Here is a 22,542-nt window from a genome sequence, read left to right as displayed (position 1 = left end):
GTGAGGACTCTAACGCCATTGTATTCTTCTACTATCTTGTTTTTCTTTATTCATTGTTTTTTCATTGTCGCCCATTGACTATTTTGGCTTACATGTTTATTCGAGTATCCATCCTCAAAGCTAGGACTCCATGTACTGTATTATATATTTTATATATCTTGTTACTTGATCTGCCCTATGCTGTTTGGTGGGATGCTGTCATACCCACCTATTAACAGTACATTTTTTATTGTCTTACTTTGTATGCATATCTCATTTTTATAAATATTTAGTATGGCAATTTATTATTTTGAGCCTTGCACATTTCTTGTATATTGGTCTATGTAATCTGAAAGCAGCATACACGTTAGAATCGGGCTACCATCTAGTTTCTTGTATTTTGGTCTATTTAATCTGAAAGCAGCATAATGTAGGGGCAGAGAGAAAAATATAGAACAAAAACGGTAAAAGCAAAATATTCGCAAAGTTTTTCAGCCATTTCAATTTGTACTGGGAAATTTAGCAAAAGGCACAATTTCACTTTTAAAAAGGAGTCCTGCCATAGACTGGTAATTTGCTTGTGTTAATTGTAGCACACAGATATATAAAAACAAGAGCACATATCAATACTTCGGTAGTATCGTTCATGAAGCACTCGCTGTACCTCATTCAGATTTATTGATGTAAATATATGGGTAACGCTAAACGACATGTCCTCAGGGGACCTCATTTATAAAACATAATTCCTCAGTTTGTATAAAAAAGGCACAAGTGGGAAGAAATTTAGACCAGCAATTGTATGGAAATTTCATGTGCCTACACGGATACAATGGGGGACATAAGTATTTGATCCCTTGCTGATTTCGTACGTTTTCCCACTGACAAAGACATGAATAGTAAATAATTTTAATGGTAGGTTCATTTTAACATTGAGAGATAGAAAATCAAAAATAAAATCCAGAAAATCAGATTGTATAAATTACATAAATATATTTGCATTTTGCAGTGAGAAATAAGTATTTGATCCCTATGGTAAACAAGACTTATTACTTGGTGGCAAAACCCTTGTTGGCAAGCACAGCAGTCAGACGTTTTTGTAGTTGATTATGAGGTTTGCGCACGTCAGGAGGAATTTTGGTCCACTCCTCTTTGCAGATCATCTCTAAATCATTAAGATTTTGAGGCTGTCGCTTGGCAACTCGGAGCTTCAACTCCCTCCATAAGTTTTCTATGGGATTAAAGGGAACCCGTCACCCCCCCCCCCCCCCTCAGGGCCTATTAAGGTAAAAGAGCCACCTTCAGCAGCACTAAGGCTGCATTCTGTGAAGGTGGCTTATGTTTAGTATCCCTAGGAATGCTGAAATAATCACTTTCATAAATTGCTCGCCATACCTGTATTGCGTCAGGGAGGTATGATTTCTCCCAGACTCAAGCACCTCGCAGCCTTCCATCATCCCACCGGGCGCCGCCTCCTCTCTGTCTTGTGCTGACACCAGCGCCTGCGCTCTGCAATTATTTCTCGAGCATGCGCCGTGCATGCTGCCCTGGAACTTACATCAAGTGATGTAAGTATATCGCGCCTGCGCACAGCGCCAGATTCCCAGCCCCGCAGTGTGAATACATCATAACACACTGTGGGGCGGGATCTGGGGCTTCCGCTGTGCACAGGCACGATCTACTTACATCACTTGATGTAAGTTCTAGGGCAGCACGCACAGCGCATGCCCGAGAAATAATTGCAGAGGGCAGGGGCCGGTGATGGCACAAGACAGAGAGGAGGTGGCACACGGTGGGATGATGGACAGCTGCGAGGCGCTTGAGTCTGGGAGAAATCCTAACTCCCTAACGCAATACAGGTATGGCTCGAAATTTATAAAAGTGATTATTTCAGCATTCCTAGGGATACTAAACATAAGAGCCACCATCACAGAATGCAGCCTTAGTGCTGCTGAAGGTGGCTCTTTTACCTTAATAGGCCCTGGGGGATGACAGGATCCCTTTAAGGCCTGGAGACTGGCTAGGCCACCCTGTGACCATAATGTGCTTCTTTTTGAGCCACTCCTTTGTTGCCTTGGGTGTATGTTTTGGGTCATTGTCTTGCTAGAAGACCCAGACACGACCTATTTTTAATGTCCTGGTGGAGGGAAGGAGGTTGTCACTCAGGATTTTACGGTACATGGCTTCATCCATTCTCCCATTGATGCAGTGAAGTAGTCCTGTGCCCTTAGCAGAGAAATACCCCCAAAACATAATGTTTCCACCTCCATGCTTGACAGTGGGGATGGTGTTTTTTGGGTCATAGGCAGCATTTCTCTTCCTCCAAACACGGCGAGTTGAGTTAATGCCAAATACCTCAATTTTTGTCTCATCTGACCCCAGCATCTTCTCCCAATCACTCACAGAATCATCCAGGTGCTCATTAGTAAACTTCAGATGGGCCTGCACATGTGCCTTCTTGAGCAGGGGGACCTAGCGGGCACTGCAGGATTTTAAACCTTTATGGCGTAATGTGTTACCAATGGTTTTCTTGGTGACTGTGGTCCCAGCTGCCTTGAGATCATTAACAAGTTCCCCCCGTGTACTTTTGGGCTGGTCTCTCACCTTCTTTATGATCAAGGATACCCCACAAGGTGAGATTTTGCATGGTGCCCCAGATCGATGTTGATTCACAGTCATTTTGTATTTCTTCCATTTTCTTACTATTGCACCATAGTTGTCTCCTTCTCACCCAGCATCTTACTTATGGTTTTGTAGCCTATTCCAGCTTTGTGCAGGTCTATGATCTTGTCCCTGACATCCTTATAAAGCTCTTTAGTCTTGCCCATGTTGTAGAGGTTAGAGTCTGACTGATTAATTGAGTCTGTGGACAGGAGTCTTTTATAAAGGTGAATATGTAAGGCTACGTTCACATTTGCGGTCAGCGCCGCAGCGTCGGGCGCCGCAGCGTCGCCGCATGCGTCATGCGCCCCTATATTTAACATGGGGGCGCATGGACATGCGTTGTGCTGCGTTTTGCGCCGCATGGCCGCAAGCGTTGGACGCAAGAAACGCTTCAAGTTGCATTTTTTTTGCGTCCAACTTTCGGCCAAAAAGGACGCATGCGGCGCAAAACGCAGCGTTTTAGCGTGCGTTTTGCCGCGTTTTTGTTTGCGTTGTGCGCTGCGGCGCCGACGCTGCGGCGCACAACGCAAATGTGAACGTAGCCTAAGACAGCTGTCTTTAATGCAGATAATGAGTTGATTAGGAGCGTCTAAAGGCCCCGTCTCACATAGCGATTTACCAACGATCACGACCAGCGATACGACCTGGCCGTGATCGTTGGTAAGTCGCTGTGTGGTCGCTGGGGAGCTGTCACACAGACAGCTCTCTCCAGCGACCAACGATCAGGGGAACGACTTCGGCATAGTTGAAACTGTCTTCAACGATGCCGAAGTCCCCCTGCAGCACCCGGGTAACCAGGGTAAACATCGGGTTACTAAGCGCAGGGCCGCGCTTAGTAACCCGATGTTTACCCTGGTTACCAAAAAAAAAAAACAGTACATACTCACCATCTGATGTCCGTCAGGTCCCTTGCCGTCTGCTTCCTGCTCTGACTGAGTGCCGCCGTACAGTGAGAGCAGAGCGCAGCGGTGACGTCACTGCTGTGCTGCGCTCTCACTGTACAGCGGCACTCAGAGCAGGAAGCAGACGGCAAGGGACCTGACGGACATCAGATGGTGAGTATGTAGTGTTTGGTTTTTTTACATTTACGCTGGTAACCAGGGTAAACATCGGGTTACTAAGCGCGGCCCTGCGCTTAGTAACCCGATGTTTACCCTGGTTACCAGTTAAGACATCGCTGGATCGGTGTCACACACACCGATTCAGCGATGTCAGCGGGACCTCAGCGACCAAAAAAAGGTCCAGGCCATTCCGACACGACCAGCGATCTCACAGCAGGGGCCTGATCGCTGGTACGTGTCACACATAGCGAGATCGCTACTGAGGTCGCTGTTGCGTCACAAAACTTGTGACTCAGCAGCGATCTCGCTATGTGAGACGGGGCCTTAACTGGTCTGTAGGAGCCAGAACTCTTAATGGTTGGTAGGGGAACAAATACTTATTTCACACTACAAAATGCAAATAAATGTATATAATTTATACGATGTGATTTTCTGGATTTTATTTTTAATATTTTATCTCTCAATGTTAAAATTAACCTACCCTTAAAATTATAGGCTGTTCATGTCTTTGTCAGTGGGCAAACTTACAAAATCAGCAGGGGATCAAATACTTGTTTCCATTATAAGGTTCCAAAATAGCACATTGCACCACTTCTCCGTGTTTTAATATTCAATTGGGAGAAAATAATTATATTTTTAAAGTGTAGCTAAACTTTTTATTATTCTTTTTATACTATTTTTTGTCCAGCATGGAAAGTGATGAAACTTTGCAAATCATTTTAATAGGAAATTTTCCTTTAAAAAAAAAATTGCATATAAGCAGCATCCAAACCTCTGTGCTTTCCCATCTATTCGCCTGCTTTCTGCACTGACATCAGAACGTACTCATTTGATGATGGCAGTGAAGGTCAGCTCAGCATCGGTGTCACTGCAGAAGCTGCTGCAGGAGATTGTTCTGATCAGCACAACCCTAGGAAGAGGAAACGGGCTGATCGATCACTGCCATTATCTGTACTCCAAATGAATAAGTTCTGATATTAATACAGCTGAAAGCAGCAATCAAACTGGGGAAAAGCAGAGGTTCGGAAGCCATTTACATGCAATTTTTTTTTACCGGATTGAAGATGAATTCCCTAATAAAGTGATTTACAAACTTTAAAAATTTTAAAATTAAAGTTTAGTTACTCTTTAAATGATGGAATACTTTGTTATCACTGTTCTGTTCTAATACTATTGCACTATCGAACATAGAACATAGAAACACATACACTTTAGTTTAGAGTCGCATATCGGGGTTGCCCTATTCATTAATAATCATGTATTGTAGACTACTATTGGCTTTACTGTTCTGCCATGCGTCTCTGATTTCATACGGAGGCACACTGTATGAATGCTACAGAAAATTAATTGTGCCGTGTTGAAGTCATACTGCGATGCTCCCTAATACAATGCCATATGGATACACCATACAGGGGTCCACAGAGTGCCTCCGTGCAGGCTCTGCCATATGCACAAGACCCACGTAAGCCTGAACATAGCAGTTACAGAGAACAGTGGTCTATACACGTGCAGCGAGTCCCGTCCTCTAATCTTGACACATGCCCAGAAAGCACAATCCAAAGAGAAAGTCATGTTAAACATGAAGTAAGCACAAAACAGCGGATACTCCCTGATACCTCTAGAATTTGTTGGGCGCGAAGTTCTTTTTCCATCCGTATCTGCTCAATTCTCTTGATTTTTTCCTAAGATTGGAAGAAAGAGTTATGAAAAAAATGTACATTACACAGATACAGTACATATGAGTCATCAGTCCTGCAATTAGAAAAGGGAACCATCCCCACCTATAAAGTGGTAAACCTGGATCTTTTTACAAGTGATTGAGGAATGGAAAAGAAGGAATGAGGGTAATGTAAGTGTGCAACTTGCCATTTTATTTTTAAAAAATGGGTGTTCTTTATTGAGATTTGTTAAGCTTGTGTTCTTGGGGATATGTAGATGACATTTTATGCAGGACGCCAGATAGTGTGATTGATGTCAGCATGAGCGACTGTGGGATCAGTCCTGAATTTATGAACTATCATGGCTCCAGTGTTAATTCATCTTTGCCTGCCCGGTTTAGGTGTACTTTGCTCCTTATTATTTAATATGCAAAATAGGTAGTTTTACTAGCTCACATCATTATTGACAATCATCATAATAATTATCTGCTTTTTATTTAACTTTTTGTCTTTGGTGTCTTAACTTAAATAATAAAGTGATGATTTTTGGTTTCTAAATGCTTTACAGATACAGGTACACCTTCGGAGCCAAATAGCTGTGAGGTGTGCCGGCACCACTATAGGTATCCATACACATTAGACATACATCAGCCAAGCAGGATGATTTCAGTGGAACCGGCTGCCCATCTAATACATATGGAGGTTCCTTGATCTAGATGTCGACAGAAAGACTCATTAGGTATATTGGTTTTGAACATGCTCACTCCATTTTCCTCAAGGGAGCAAAGCCACCTTATTACCCTTTCACTACGGAGAACACATGCTCACTCAGCTGAAGCGTGCGTGCATGTGGGGAAACAGCTATCAAAGGTGAATGACTGCTTAACTGGTGAATGACCATGGTGCGTACACTTGATGTATACATTGAACACATAACCTTGTATTAAAAAAGTGTATATATAGTTGTGGGAAAAAAAAGAAGGTATGCACAGACCTACTGGACAGATGTATGGCAGAGGGGCACAAAGAAAACTAAAGGCCCCCATACACACTGGATAAAAGTGATCCAAACCCGCTGTTTTCAGCTGGATCGTCCAACTTACAAATGTGTATGGGGAACGTATGCATTACTGATCCGGCTGGAAACCATAGTCGGAGATTAAACTAGTCCAACGCTGTCCCTGGCTGCCTCTTCCCAGCGCTGCTGAGATGATTGACAGGTCTCTCACTAGAATACAAACCTGTCAATCGTCTGTAGCAGTGTTGGGAGAAGCTGGCCTGGGACGGCGCTGGACAAGTCTGGTCCTCTCTGGATCACCGGCCAAGTCTTCAAAGTATATTTTTTCTGAAACGCTGGGACGTTTCAGAGATTAATTTGCCTGGCTGCAAATGTGCAGTAAGGCTGCGGATTCATGCTGCTCGTGGTTTGGGCCGCAAGAATTGCCGGACAAGTCCCCTGTAATAAGCGAGACCTATTCTGAATAGACATAGCTGCTGTTGACAGATCTCTATATCAGCCACATTTCTACTTCAAGTACGGTACTTATGAGCCAGGCCTATTCAGAACAGATATCTTTGTACATTGGACCAAACCAAGAATAAGATCTGCCAACAGCTGAACGTCTAGAGGAGATATACTGAAAAGAGTAAATACATTTAATGGAGCACATTTCCAGGTCAGCAGTAGGGTCCCATGATTGCACATGTAGGACTACAAAATTTGTCATTTTTAATTATGCTGATTAGAAAAAATTTAAAAATAATCCTACCTGTTGCTTCAGTATCTTAATTTGCTCCTTTTGTTTCCGTTTCTGCTCTGCGGCCATAATAGCTGTAATACAAACATGACTACATTTACTGGAGGCACTCTAAGATGAATCAAAAAAATATATGTATCTCCGAATTTCTACCTTGCTGTTTCTTGGCTTCTTTAGCTGCTCGCACTTGCTCTTGTTTCTGAAGCTTTCGTAGAAGTTTTATCTGTGCAGCTTGTCTGGCGATTTCTATAACCCAAAAGAAAAAAAGATGGCACCGTGGAACGGAGACTGCGTGTGAAATGAGGATTCACAAATCTGAGGTCACATAGAGTGACTGCAGACTTGAAGCCTAAGGGTGCTTTCACATTGCATGCCGGCACCAGTTTGGTGGCCCCCATCAGGACTTATGTCTGAACCCCCTGTAAAAAGGGATTAGGAAGTATGCGCCAACGGGTCCATACACTTTATGGTGCCGGCAGAGCAAAAATACACTCTGATGTGTATAATTTTCAGGCGTATATGTCTACTGGAGGTGGACGCCCAGATGTTGTATATTGTGTCTAGGTGTCCTCCTCCAGAAGTTGTATACTCCCGAAAATGATATACGTCAGCGCGCACGTTCGCTCTACCGGCACCATTAAAGTCTATGGACCCGTCGACGCATACGCCCAAATTCCATTTTGGGGGGGGGGTTCGAAAGTAACCCATGATGGGACCCACGAATGTGAAGATAAGTGCAATGTGAAAACACTCTATGGCTGGACAACATCTTTAACTCATTTTTACAGCCAGCAATGGGAAACAGGGAAACAAAAACACTGTAAAGCCCAATTGCAAAAATGATTTTCAGCCCAAAATATATGTATCTTAGAAAAATAAAGTTGCGCTAAAGTGTCTATTTCCTTTAAACAACCCAGGAATCTTAAGTAAAAAAATGTTGAGTTACTTTTGAAGTATTAACAAGATGATCAAAATTTGGGTTATTTAGTTCAGAAAAAGGGCACCCATTAGTGGTTCTAATAACAGTATATATAAATATATTCAGATGCAAAATTCTCTCATGATCTTTTCCACTAAGTCGAAAAGAAAGAATGGGAATCTTTACTATAAAAGAAGGGAGACTAAGTAACTGCTGAAAGAACTACTACAAAGGTATCAAAGGAACCTGGATACCTTACTCCAGAGTAATAATATTACAAGTTATGGGTACCAGAATGTGTCAATCATCCAGGGACTTATTCTATCCTTCTATATTATTTCAAAACACTCTTTTTCGGTGATCACTTTGTATCTCCGTTCATACTGCACCCACACACACAAATGATACACCATTTGAAAAGAAAATTTGCCCCTTCAGCAAGAAAATAGCCAAACAAACCACACATCCACGATGTGATCACAAAATACTCTTGAAACATTAATTTTCATAAACCTGCCGTAAGGAACAATGACCTGCAGGTGGCACCACACTACCCCAAAGCATACAACCACAAAGCTGAAACAAATCCTAGCATTTGCCTTGGGGGCTTTTCAGCTTACCGAACTCCTTGCCCAGCCGATTTCAAGCAGGTACATATAAAATATTTGCTACATATGTGGAAGTAGAATAAAAGTAAAACTTTACCTGTTTAAGACTTCAGCTTTAAAACTGAAGATATAAATGAATGCAGCCTAAAAGGGACCGGACAGGTTCTGAACCATCAGATTTTTCATATTATTGGACAGTCAATGAAAAGTCTATCTTCCTTCTAAGGTTGCAGTTTATTGGTGACCTGGAGTCACCTCTGATTACAAGTAAAAAACTGCAGCTCTGACTGTACATTGTTTCCCGATGGGAGAGATTGGTGGAAACAACCTTGCAAAAATTGAAAAAAAAATCCAACCGTAGGGAAAAAAAAGGTACAATAATCTGCAGATATTACTTTTGTTTTTTAAAGGGATATTCCCAATTATTATACAATGGTGTAAATACGCTCAGTTATGGGGTCAATTCTCCATCATTTTTACTGTCAAAGTGGCACTGCTGTACAGGGAGCTGCTCCGTTCACATACATAGGGCTGTGTTGCACTTCCCTACACTGCAGATAGATGGCAGTGCTGCTGTGGAGGTGAAAAAAATGTTGCTGCCCCTGTTCTTTTCCAAGGTCCTGACAATCAGACCCCTTCTGATCAGTAAGTAAAATACCATTATATTTAATGTTGGGGGATCTCCTTTAGGTTGGAGTCACACACAAAGTATAAAAAAAGGTCCGTTTTACATGGACGAGAATCACAGAAATGTTTCCTGAACAGTGATCCGTATGTCATCAGTGTGCAGTGCGAGGATGCGATTTTCTCGCATGCAAGCATCTGTGTGACGTCCGTATGGCGAGATTTTCTCGCCATCTTGCAAAATGGACATATAATGGATCCATGGGCTCAAATAATTATGAAAACATATTATATCTATATCATCTCATTAAATACGTTTACATTTGACCAGCTTTATTTTTCTGAAATTGCCTGCGCCCCCGACAACCAATGTGTGAAGATTTTGCCCGGTCATTATATGGATTAGCTCCTAGATTCTCCAGGTGAAATTTCATACAGGTATACAGCCAGAGAATGAGTAATAACACACGCTAGTGCAAATGTCATAGAAAATCAATACTTTGAGATTTTTCTAAAGAGGGAAAATGTACGAGCAATTGGAAGCAGAAATACACCAGTGGATAACATGCAAAGTCTCTGGAAATGTTGTGGGATTTGTTGCCAACGTGAAAATGAAAGGCTCATCTTTAACCCCTAACGTTACCAAACTAAACGAACCCCAATGATTTAGCGACTGCACATCAACCCTTGAGAATTCGAGCAGCTCACATACCTTGTGCCTGAAGCTTTCGTAGGAGCTTTGCTTCATCGTTCACGGCAAAATCTGGGTTTCCTACATTTGGGGGTCGTCCTTTTCTACGTCTCATCCTGGTTTCCTCCCTAGCTAGTTGCCTCTCTGGATTAGGCGGTCGTCCTCTGCGTCCTTCCATTGCTCGGATACGTGGAACAATTTCTTCTTCGTTCAGAAGACACCATTGCAGTCCCTTTAAAAAAGATAAAGAGGGATCAGAGTGATCACAGGAGAGCGCCGCTGCCACCACAGCTATCAGCACGATGCACATGCACTATTAAAGCTCATGTTGTGCTTACTGAAGCATATAACGTAATCATTTTATATGTGAAATATGCTGGAAAGGATAGTTCTATTCAGACCTTAAAGGAATTTTCAACTACTTTGATCGGTGGCAGTCTGACCCCCGGCACCCCACCTATCGGCTGTTAACAGATCCGTCAACGGCACAGAGCACCACAGCTCCATAAACTGTTTAGTGGCCATTCCCAGGTACTGCAAATCAGCTCCTATTCAGGCTGTTCATAGATTCTATAGCATGGGGGCAGACATGAATCATGGCCAAAATATAACAATACACTTTACCCAACCTTATACCAAGCCTCATTGCTTAGTACAAGTGCAAAACATAAAATGTCACCCACAGGTGGAAAACTTGGAAAAATTATAAAATTATACAAAAGCCCCTAAATGATATTATCCATGAATGCTATGAGCGCACCGCAGTAGTGTGTATTTCCTGTCCTTGTTCAAAATTGTCTGAAGGCTAAGTTAGGGAACTTGGTTCTGTTTGCAGGCTGAGAGGGCACACAAAATGCCAAATATTCTCATTGGCGTGGGCAAGGTGACCTATTACTCAAATCTGCACTTCAAGAAGCAAGACAAAAAGCAAAATGTTTTTACAGATTTTTTTAATTCCAACGGGTTTGTCACAGGAATTGGCTCCCTTGAAATAAATAAGGGAAATAAGAAAGTCCTAAGTAAGGGCAGAGACAGACTGCCATATAACTCGTGCAAGGGTCGCATCGTAAACCTCGTACTGGCTGTCGGCTCTCCTGACCTGAGCGTGACAGCGGCATAGAAATACATCACACTGTCATGCTCAGGTCAGGAGAGGTGCTGGGCCAGTCCGTGCACGGCGATCTGATCATCACACGAGTTGTACGGCAGTCGGTCTCTGCCATAACTGTCAATGTAAACATGCGAGTGTACTAGAAAGAAAGTACAAACTGATTTGTTTTGGACAAAATCTTTACCAAGTCCACAATTGAATGAAAATGTCACTCTTAGTGCTTGTTCACGTGACAATATTTTCAGTCTGCGAAAAAAAAAAAGGATCAAACTCTGACCAATGTTATTCAATGGGGCAGTGCAGATGAGCAATGTTTTTCACTGATCATAGCAGCTTAAGCAAAAATCAGTCGGGGACTAGGGAAACACGTTTTGGGCTTAGTTTAAAACATATGCCATTGATTAAATTAAAAAAATGGTATCGACCCAGCTGCATGATGCTGAAATACCATAATAGTGCCGTGCATAAAAATATATTTTGCTCTAAAATATCTTCAGTTCCTGGTCATATTAATGGCGACCAAATCCTATTTTTTTAATTAATAATTGTTATAACCTGGGATAATATTTTACATTAAATTTCCACTTTCCATGTGATGAATGGTAAAGCACAGGGGAGCTGACTTTGTGTTTCTTAAATAAGATTTGTCTAGGCAGTTAATTAGTGTTTAGTGACTTGTTTTTTTTTAATGGATTAGCAGAACATAAAAATGCAAAGTGATTCTTGTGTCCTGTATGTATTTATAGCGGCCTCTATGCACCAATGTGAAATACAAATTTTCTATAAATTATATTTCCGAGACTTAAAAGGGGTTGTCCAGTGGAAACAAGTTATCACCTACCCACCAAAACATAAGATAGTGGTTGACTTGCTGATCAGTGGTGGTCTGTGTGGTCTGACTGCTGGAATCCGAACCGATCGTTAGATTGGGGGTCTTTTATCCTCTTTACAAAATGGAGAATCCAGCCAGAGACCTGATCATTCTCTATAGAGCTCATGGAAAAAGACGAGTGCAGCACTCGGCAGCCCTGTATAAAATGCATGCACACTGCCGCTCCTTTCTAACCGGGATAAAAGTGCCCCATTCTGCTGATTGTTGCAGGTCCCAGTGATTGGACCCCCACTGATCGATAAGTTATCACTATAAGGCCAAGTATAAGCTGGTTTATTAATTTTATCCAATTATATAGCAACATTAATTCCACCGCATCGCGGCTCACAATCTAAATTCCCTATCGGTATGCCTATGGAGTGTGGGAGGAAACCGGAGGAAACCCAGATTAGATGAGCAGCTGGTCCAGAATATTTATATAATGTGTATGTGGGCTTTTAATTGTGCAGGTGTAGGACAATCAGAGTAGTCCCCCACAATAACCACCCACTGTTTTTTTTTCTCCATGGAAAATCCGTAATCTGATTAGTTGCTACAAGTAATAGTGATATTTATTTGCACACTAAATTTTTCTCATCAGCACTTAATGTATACAGTATACTCTAGCAGAAATGTGCATTTTTCTTTACAAAGGAATTAGATACTCAATGAATTTGCTAAGAAAACAGCACGAATATTATTTTCAGGCCAGCACCTCTCATACACTACATGATCTATGATTACACGGTCAATGAAGGCGAACCAGCAGTCTCATGAATGTGTAAATGTATCTATACAGGGTAAATATGTATGGGCAATATTTAAGAGAGTTTTCTTCCTTCTAGAGAGGATGCAATGTGAATGGTGATAGGTGAATGTCCATGATGGCCAAATTACTGGTCAACTTTTGCTTACCAGTAACTCCAATTATCCCATAAACTATGATATGTTAGTACAACAAGGTCCAAAAGGGAGGATGACCTGACCAAACGCAAGCAACACCAGCAGAGGTCCAGATCTAATAGTCTTGTATAGGCTCGGACTGGCCCACAGGTGAACAGGAGAAACCTCCGGTAGGCCGCTGTGAAGGAGTGCTGATGAGAAGTGCTATTACACTTAATCCAAAATTAGAAAAAGTTATCATCTAATCATTCATTAAACAAGCTAGCAAAATTATTATTACATAGAAGCAAAACTTGTGTCGTAGAACCAAGTTATTTTTTTCATGTAGCTGGACAGTGGGCCCCAAGAATCAATGTTACTGGTGAGCCTTTGCCACCCCAGTCCGACATTGGTCTTTTATATCCTATTAAACCACCACAATACAAACACTCATAATGTAAAGTCTGCAGAGACGCTTTATAAGAAACTATCACACTGAGTCCTAGGAAGATGAATGGAATGTGTTGTGAGTGTGCCAGCGCTGCTGAGAACGACGCAAAAAAAGCAGAACTCAACTTATCATACTTTACAAGGTCTCAGCAGTAATAAGCCCTGCCGCTAACGATGCTGCTCACAAACTATAAACTGAAGATCAAAACGTGAACTCCTATCATCTTTCCCCAAGTAGCCTTCTAATCAGGACCAGAATCAAAGGCGCTGCATCCATCTTTAAAGCTTCCGTTTCACTTAGATGTCTTCAATATATCTTCTTTAGTTTTGCCTCTTATTATTCTGATAGTTCCTTGTCAGATCCTCCAGCATTTTTTTTTTTAACTTCTAAGAAATCTCAATAAACTATTTCATGATGCCCCTTATATGTGGGCCTAGCGGAGTAAAGCACACCGAGTAATTGAGTCTGTTGACCAAATGTTATTAATTGTTATTAACAAGTAGGAATGGGAAGAAACTAGACTGACGCTAGTCAAAGGGTCTGAGATCTGTGGAATACGGAATTAAGCATTAAAGGTTAGTGGTAGTCACTTTACTATGCAACACCACATTATAAAGGCTCGTGCCTATGATTGCATGACTTGGAAAAGTGCTATCCATCGTTTTGACGGGTAGCGCTCGTCCTGATGTTATTCTATGGGGCCATGCACATGTCTGATTCTTTTCCTCGGACCGAGACGATCTGGGAAAAAAAAATAAAATAAATAGTAGCATGCACAATTTGCCTCCAATAATCGGATGCCACTAGCTCATTCATGTCTATGGGTCCATGGAAAACATCAGACCGCAATAGGATGACTCCAATTTTCACAGACGGACATTGTAGGGGAGGTGGAGAAATTTTTTCTCTCCACCTCCAACAAAATTGGATTACACTCCGATTAAATTCTGATCAAAGTGTGATGAGCATAATCAGACGGAGTTTCTCGGATGTGGGGAAAACGGTCGTGTGACCCTAGCCTTAATGGAGTGAACTATACAAAGTGACGGTTAAACAACACCCTTATGGAGAATGGAAGCTCCATCTGAGTTTGGGTTGGCGTTTCTTGCCCCTTCTTTTATACTGAGCTATGAGTCAATAGGTAAAATTATAAAAAACTTTTGTGGCATTTTTTAACACTTTGTTTTCGTTCTAAATGCAGCATGCTCTAGGTGTCTTTTTTTTTTCATTTTTCTTCCTACAGGCTACTTTTATAGAAAAAAAAAAATCATAAAAATACATGTAAATACAAAGGAAAAATCCTAAAACAAGATCCACACTAAAGTGACTTGGGATCTCCATGATATATAGTATGGACCAGGATCTTAATATGAACCATTGGAAAAAAAAAATCAAAAATACATGTGTATTAAAAAAGTCACAAAAGAACTCAAACATGAAAAATCATGGGATTGTTATAAACCAGGAAATAAAGATGTCGAGACAGCGAGTATGAGGCTGGTACCATCATGGGGAAGGAGCGTGATATTGTAAGCCGGTTTCTGAAGGGCACCCTCTACCCAATTGCTGCACCCAACAAATGATTGTACTGCCCTTGGGATTCAATGAAACCTTACATACATGGCTTGTATAAATTGCAATTTTTTTTTTTTATATTTACATGAAAGGTATAGTCTTGTGCTCATAGTCCTGTATAGGACTAATTTACAAATGTTGCAGAAGTATAGTTTATTTCTCTTCTTTCAGGACAACCATGTTGCTGTTTGCTTAGACTTACTTTTCCTACACACTATGATTGCCATCATTATACATTTCCCAATAGTGTTTGTACTCAGATTTAATATCATCTCCTATCCATAGCATAAAGAAAATTGTACTTCTTGCTTTGGGTCTGACCGTGGAACCCAAAATGATCCTAAGAACGGGGGCTCTGAAGATCCCCAATCTAAAAGAAGACGAGGTTGAGCATGTGTACCTCTGCTCCATTCATTCTCAATGGGCCCCCAATATAGTACTGACACTACCATTGAGAAGAAATGGAGTGGAGTTTTGCATGCTTGACATCTGCCCCATTCCCATTATCAGAATCATTGGGGTCCCAACAGTTGAGCCCCCAGTGATCAGGAAGTTATCCCCTATCTTACGAATAGGGGATAATTTCAAACCTTGATACAAACCCTTTAGGGGAGTAACAGGAAGCTTTATATACTTTTTTTGCTATACAAGAGACTCCCTCTTTATAGTACACAGACTTGTTTTAGGTCCAACATAGCATAAGATTGCATAGGAACCAAGGATCTTCAGGTAAGGTTACAGTAATAAGATAAGATGTAAGGTCTGCGCTATCCATGTACTGACCTAGGAAAGAATTATAGTGCAAAAATTAAGACAGACTTTGAAAATATTTTCAGTTGACTTTCCAAAATATTTTTCACATGTCAAAAGAAGCAGCCACGTTTGATGCCATTACTTATTAAAAGGAACAGAACGAAATTGCAAACACCAAATAACATAGACACGAAACAGTACTAAAGACACACAAATAACAGCACATTCTACTACACACATGGACAAGCGGCAGAAATTGTGATAATATGGCAAGTATCACAATGTCAAACGACTAAGCTTATGTTCCAACACATGAGCGAGGTTCCCTCCGAGCTGATCAATCCAGAAATGAAAGAGTTAAAATTCATGCTAAAGGCTCCAAGTTCGCTGACACCCGGGTTTTCAACACCCACATTTGCAAATTGTTCAGCTTGGAGGGAAGGTGATAATGGGAAAAGCCAGATTTCCATGAAATATGACTTTTTACCTACATGTATGCTAGAACTATGAGTGTTTAAGGGGATACCTGTGGTCCATCTCTGGCTTCATAGAAGTCCCCCACTCTTATTTTTGCACTGAAGCTGAAATTGTCCCTTGTGATATCCATTATTCCATTTCTGCTGAGATACTGAAAAAATCAAAGATTTTTTCATTTCAGGATTTCAAAGAACGACAGCCAGTTTGTTGCCCTTCTCCCAGTCACACACAGTAACAGGAGGGACTCCGCACGCACATACACAGGACAAGATGGAACACAAAACCAAACTTATCTGGACTACACTGTGACATATAGAGGAGACAATTATATTAATGAGGATTTGTTACTTGCCATAAATGTCTTTTTATGTTATCTGTTGTAAATGCTGCTGCTCTCCTGAATCCGGTGCTGTTTTTCTTTTCTTCCTGCGCCTCTCCGTTCCTGAGATATGGCCCATTATTCCCTTTATATAAGTCTTTTAGCCAACTGGGTGTGGTTCTAACATATACACCCACAGAAGAGTTAGAGACCACACCCACTGGCTAACAAATACTAGATTGGCATACAGGGAAGAGAGGGCCATATCTCAGGAACAGAGAGGAGCAGAAACAAAAGAAAAACAGCGCCGGATTCAGGAGAATGTGCCTGGTAAAGAAGTGACATATTTATGGCAAGTGATAGGCCCCCTTTAAAGTGTACCTACAGCTTGTGGGGGGATCTGACTCAATCAGGGGGTCTTCACTGCAGTACGAACATAGAAACACATTTTTCTATGAGGATTTGTCATTTACTGTAGCAGAGCTTTAATCATTCTGTACTGATCCAGGGGTCTAAAACCCACTGATCAAACATTTTGGGGCTTTTCCAGGTACATTTTTAAATTCTAATAAGACCCTTTAAGAGTCGCAAAGCCCCTTAACTTTATGAATATCAAACTACAGTCATCATTAAAGGGGATGTATGGTATTAATTTGTTACAGCTCGGCAGCTGATAGAGCATTCAGCTCTGTAAGAGATCGTATATGTACTTACCATTCAGACTCATGGACAGCCCCTACAAATGCATGAGAAACAGCCATAGTGGACAACTGGTGTCTGGGCGACTAACACTACCCCGTGCTGCCATGGTCCTCCCGAGCAGCTACAGAGATGGCCGTCAATCACGGAGTAGGACCCCCACTGGACTTATAGAAATCTCAATTAATAAAATACAAGTTATACCGAATCTTTTCCAACAAACTGAAATTCTGCTCAGCTTTTGCTTCTCTGCATTATACTGGCCACAGATTACGGTAGATTGCAGGTTCCAGTGGACCCCTTAAGACTAATCAGACCAATATTAAAAAAAAAATGGCTCCATTGTAAAAAAACAAACAAAAAACTTGTTCCCGCACTTCCTGAGGTCATCACACACTAATGATGCGTTTTAGTGACATCATCACTGTGGTGGACACGTAATACTAAAACTAGTGACATCATCACTGTGATGGACACGTAATGCTAGAACTAGTGACCTCATCACTGTGGTGGACATGTAATACTAGAACTAGTGACATCATCACTGTGGTGGACATGTAATGCTAGAACTAGTGACATCATCACTGTGGTGGACATGTAATGCTAGAACTAGTGACCTCATCACTGTGATGGACACGTAATGCTAGAACTAGTGACCTCATCACTGTGGTGGACATGTAATACTAGAACTAGTGACATCATCACTGTGGTGGACATGTAATGCTAGAACTAGTGACATCATCACTGTGGTGGACATGTAATGCTAGAACTAGTGACATCATCACTGTGGTGTACATGTAATACTAAAACTAGTGACATCATCACTGTGATGGACACGTAATGCTAGAACTAGTGACCTCATCACTGTGGTGGACATGTAATACTAGAACTAGTGACATCATCACTGTGGTGGACATGTAATACTAGAACTAGTGACATCATCACTGTGGTGGACATGTAATGCTAGAACTAGTGACATCATCACTGTGGTGTACATGTAATGCTAGAACTAGTGACATCATCACTGTGATGGACCCGTAATGCTAGAACTAGTGACATCATCACTGTGGTGGACAAGCAATGCTAGAATGTGACTTGTTTTCCTTGGGGCCCCTCAGGCATCGGGGTTTGAGTATGACTCCTATGGCAATTTAGATTGATATTGGTCTGAATAATCAAAAACTGAGCAAAAATGTCCATCAGGAACCCTAATGCATAGGCATGTAGCCATCTATCTGTAAGTCATAGGCATTAGCAGGGCTTAGTGTAACTTGTAGTTCCACAACAAGAGGAAGTTAGTAAATCGCCCTGATCTACTGAACAGAAGACTCCATTTTTTACCGCTGACAACTAGAACATCTGTTTAGAGAAATATGGAGTCCTCAGCAGGACCGATGGCCATAGGTAAAGGAGAACTACCAGAAAACCTACATTAAAGCCCGTAATATATTTTATTCTACCTGTGCCCCCCAGTCAATAAGTCTTCTGAGCGTCCCTCGCATCTCCATGTTATCCGTAGTAACACTGGACCTCATAGCAACCAATCACACCTCTTATTTCATATTCTTAACGGTGCTATGAAAATGAAACCTGGATTTTGATTTGTTACCATGAGCACAAGTGATAACATTAAACTGCCATACCACAGGGAGGATTGTGGGTAATTATGTGGTTTTAACCCCATCGGGACTGGACTATTTTTTTTTTTTTGCACTTTCGTTTTTTCCTTCGAGGCCTTGTTTATTTGTGGGACAAGTTGTAGTTTTGAATAACATTAATTTTATTGCATCATTTAGTGAAAAATGTGAAAATGTCAGGGCAGCACGGTGGCGCAGTGGTTAGCACAGCAGCCTTGCAGCGCTGGAGTCCTGGGTTCTAATCCCACCTTGGACAACATCTGCAAAGAGTTTGTATGTTCTCTCCGTGTTTGCGTGGGTTTCCTCCGGGCACTCTGGTTTCCTCCCACATTCCAAAGACATACTGATAGGGAATTTAGATTGTGAGCCCCATCGGGGACAGCGATGATAATGTGTACAAACTGTAAAGCGCTGCGTAATATGTTAGCGCTATATAAAAATAAAGATTATTATTATTATTTAAAATAAAAATGTCCAAGTGGGGTGAAATACTGGCCAAAAATGTTGGTACCTTTGAAATTGTTCATGAAAATGATCTATTTCTCCAAGCAAGTTATTACAATTACAGATATTTTGTTAAGCACATGTTTATTTCCTTTGTGTGTATTGGAACAACACAAAAAATAACGTGGAAAATAAACGGAAATTTGACATAATTTCACACACAACCCCCAAAATGGGCCGGACAAAATTGTTGGCACCTTTTCAAAATTGTGGGTAAACAACTTTGCTTCAAGCATGTGATGCTCATTCAAACTCACCTGTGGCAAGTAACAGGTGTGTGCAATATGAAAATCACACCTACCTGAAACCAGATAAAAAGGGGAGAAGTTGATTCAATCTTTGCATTGTGTGTCTGTGTGTGCCACACTAAGCTAAGCATGGAGAACAGAAAGAGGAGAAGAGAACTGTCTGAGGACTTGAGAACCAAAATTGTTGAAAAATATCAACAAGCTCTAGGTTACAAGTCCATCTCCAGAGATCTTGATGTTCTTTTATCAATATTGTGCAACATAATCAAGAAGTTTACAACCCATTGCACTGTAGCTAATCTCTGTGGATGTGGACGGAGAGAAAAATTGATGAAAGGTTGCAATGCAGGATATTCCGGATGGTGGATAATCAGCTCCAATCAAGTTCCAAAGAAATTCAAACTGTCCTGCAGGGTCAGGGTGCATCGGTGTCAGTCCAAACTATTTGTCGAATAGTTGAATGAAATAAAACGCTACGGCAGAAGACCCAGGGGGACCCCACTGCTGACACAGACATAAAAAAAGCTACACTGCAGTTTGACAAAATGTAAGTGAGTAAGCCAAAATCCTTCTGGGAAAGCATCTTGTAGACAGAAGAGACCAAGATAGAGCTGTTTGGTAAAGCACATCATTCTACTGTTTATGAAAACGGAATGAGGTCTACAAGGAAAAGAACACAGTACCTACAGTAAAATATGATGGTTGTTCAAAGATGTTTTGGGGTTGTTTTGCTGCCTCTGCCACCAGGTGCCTTGACTGTGTGCAAGACATCATGAAATCTGAAGATCACCAACGGATTTTGGTTTGCAATGTAGTGCCCAGTGTCAGAAAGCTGGTTTGCGTCACCTCTGACCAAGCTGCTGCCAATCAGCGAAACGCGTTGGGTTCTGTCAGCATTGGACACTCTGACTTATCCTGGTATTGTACACTGATAATCATGGTTGCATATTTGCAATTTTGATGATATATGTGTCTCTATTGATGTGTGTTTACATATTACCTATATGAATTGATATGCCTTTTTCGATACTTACATTTTGACAGTCGTGTTCTATATTCTTTTTTTGTCAACCAGGACTGGTATACCACTAAATTTAAAGTGTACCTTGTCTGAGTGACCACTTTTGGACTACTCTATCCAAATTTTGTCTTGTTTTGTTATGAATTTACATTTTTAATCATGTTATTATTGATTTTTCTGCTTGTTTTTGCTATAAATTGTCCTTAATAAAATTAAGTATTCTTTTACTTTTTGGGTGTGAACACAATTGTTTCCTGTCTTTTCCTTCTCCATTGATAGTTATTTTTACAGGGTTTTTGCAGCACCCCTCCCTATATATTTCAATATACTTTAGAAGTCTCAATTTTTTCTGTGTTCTTCAGGTTTGTGTCCTAGGTCATGGGTCTTCCAGCAGGACAATGACCCCAAACATACTTCAAGAAGCCCCCAGAAATGGATGAAAACAAAGCCCTGGAGAGTTCTGAAGTGGCAGCAATGAGTCCCGATCTAAATCCCATTGAACACCGGTGTATAGATCTTAATTTGCTGTTGGGAGAAGGCAGCTTCAAATATGAGAGACCTGGAGAAGTCTGCAAAGGAAGACTTGTCAAAAATTCCAGTTGAGAGGGGTAAGATGATTGTTGATGGTTATAGGAAGTGACTGATTTCAGCTAATTATTGCATAGAGCGTGCAACCAAATATTAAGTTGAGGGTGCCAACAGTTTTGTGTGAAATTATGTCTAATTTGCCTTTTTTTCTCTCTTTTTTTTTTGTGTTGTTCCAATCACACAAAATAAATAAACATGTGTATAACAAAACATGTGTAATTGCAATAATTTTCTGGGAGTAATACTTTATTTTCTGGAACAATTTCAAGGGTGCCAACACTTTCAGCCATTACTGTATATATATGTGTGTGTATCATATAATATACTACTAAGATATATTAGCAGTGATGAATATTCTGAAATTTCTGAAGGCCAGTAACTATTTTATTTTTACGCTCATGGTTTTTATTTTTCCGCTCATGATTCTTTTCATGCCGAGCTGTAGTTTTCAGTGTAGTACATAAACATATTGCATTTTTGGTGGGAGAATTGAGATGGATAAAATATAACAAATCTGACATGTTGTTTTTGATCTTCTAACGTTTTTGGTTTTTTTTTTTAATAATTTTATAATTTGATAGATTGGACGTGACAATACCATATATGTTTTTTATTTTTTTTTATATTATTTATTTATTATACAACTGGGAAAATGGGACTAATTCAAACTTGTATATTCTTAATACATTTTTTTAAATATTTAAATTTGTTTTTTTAGTCTCTTTATAGGATTTGACCCTGAGATCATTTGATTGCTTATACTATATGCTGGAATACCACAGCATTGCAGTTTATAGTATAAATCACGGTTACCTATGATCTTGTGCACTTGTGATTCCGCTATTTAGATGCCGCTGTCAGAGACTTACAGCAGCATTGAAATAGTTAAACAGCAGTGATCGCAGGTAGTGCTGATCGCTGCTGTTACGGGCAGGTGGTGGTTATGTATTACAGTGGGTGGAGCAGGCACAGCCCCTGAGCCTGCTCCAAACTCGTGCACCCTGACTGTTACATACAGGTACAGCAGGATGTGCCAAGGATTTAATGTTCTCAACCAGTGAAAAATGTGCAACTTTGCTTTAATAAAGATTTTAGGGTAGTTCTCCTTTTGATGGGTTGTATAAGCTTAGAAAAACATGGCTGCTTGCTTCCAAACATAGCACCATGCCTGTCCCCAGTTGGTGGCCGATATTGTAGCTCAGTGTTATCAACTTCAATGGAGATGAGCTGCAATACCTGGCAAAACCCGTGGACAGACGTGATGCTGTTTTGGGGGAAAAAGAAGCAACAAACAAAACACCATTTGTTTTTTTAAACCTATAAAACCAATTTAACGGGGTTATGGATACCTATCTATCTTGGGAAAACCCATTTGTGAAATTGAAAAAACAAAACAAAACCCATATTGTACGTCCACATGACAAGACAGTACAGCACAGACAGGTACA

The 22,542-nt window shown here is 40.8% G+C and overlaps 1 protein-coding gene across 21 annotated transcripts in view; it reads right to left on the bottom strand.

Moving 5' to 3' along the window:
- Window positions 1–22,542, bottom strand: part of BAZ2B (bromodomain adjacent to zinc finger domain 2B) — a 330,703-nt gene that overhangs the window by 39,753 nt on the left and 268,408 nt on the right. For 14 of the 21 annotated variants that reach the window (XM_077272878.1, XM_077272883.1, XM_077272879.1 and 11 more), the window contains 5 exons: window positions 16,128–16,229; window positions 9,980–10,190; window positions 7,270–7,362; window positions 7,129–7,190; window positions 5,318–5,383 (listed from right to left, as the gene is read on the bottom strand). In XM_077272878.1, the coding sequence (XP_077128993.1) occupies window positions 5,318–5,383; window positions 7,129–7,190; window positions 7,270–7,362; window positions 9,980–10,190; window positions 16,128–16,229 (534 nt within the window). The remainder of the gene's footprint in view (window positions 1–5,317; window positions 5,384–7,128; window positions 7,191–7,269; window positions 7,363–9,979; window positions 10,191–16,127; window positions 16,230–22,542) is intronic. The other 7 variants (XM_077272882.1, XM_077272884.1, XM_077272888.1 and 4 more) reach the window with 1 other exon arrangement.

This window comes from Ranitomeya variabilis, chromosome 7 (genome assembly GCF_051348905.1).
Source record: "Ranitomeya variabilis isolate aRanVar5 chromosome 7, aRanVar5.hap1, whole genome shotgun sequence".
Taxonomy (NCBI): domain Eukaryota; kingdom Metazoa; phylum Chordata; class Amphibia; order Anura; family Dendrobatidae; genus Ranitomeya; species Ranitomeya variabilis.
Note: the sequence above shows the minus strand (reverse complement) of the source record. Positions and strands in the feature narration are given on the sequence as shown.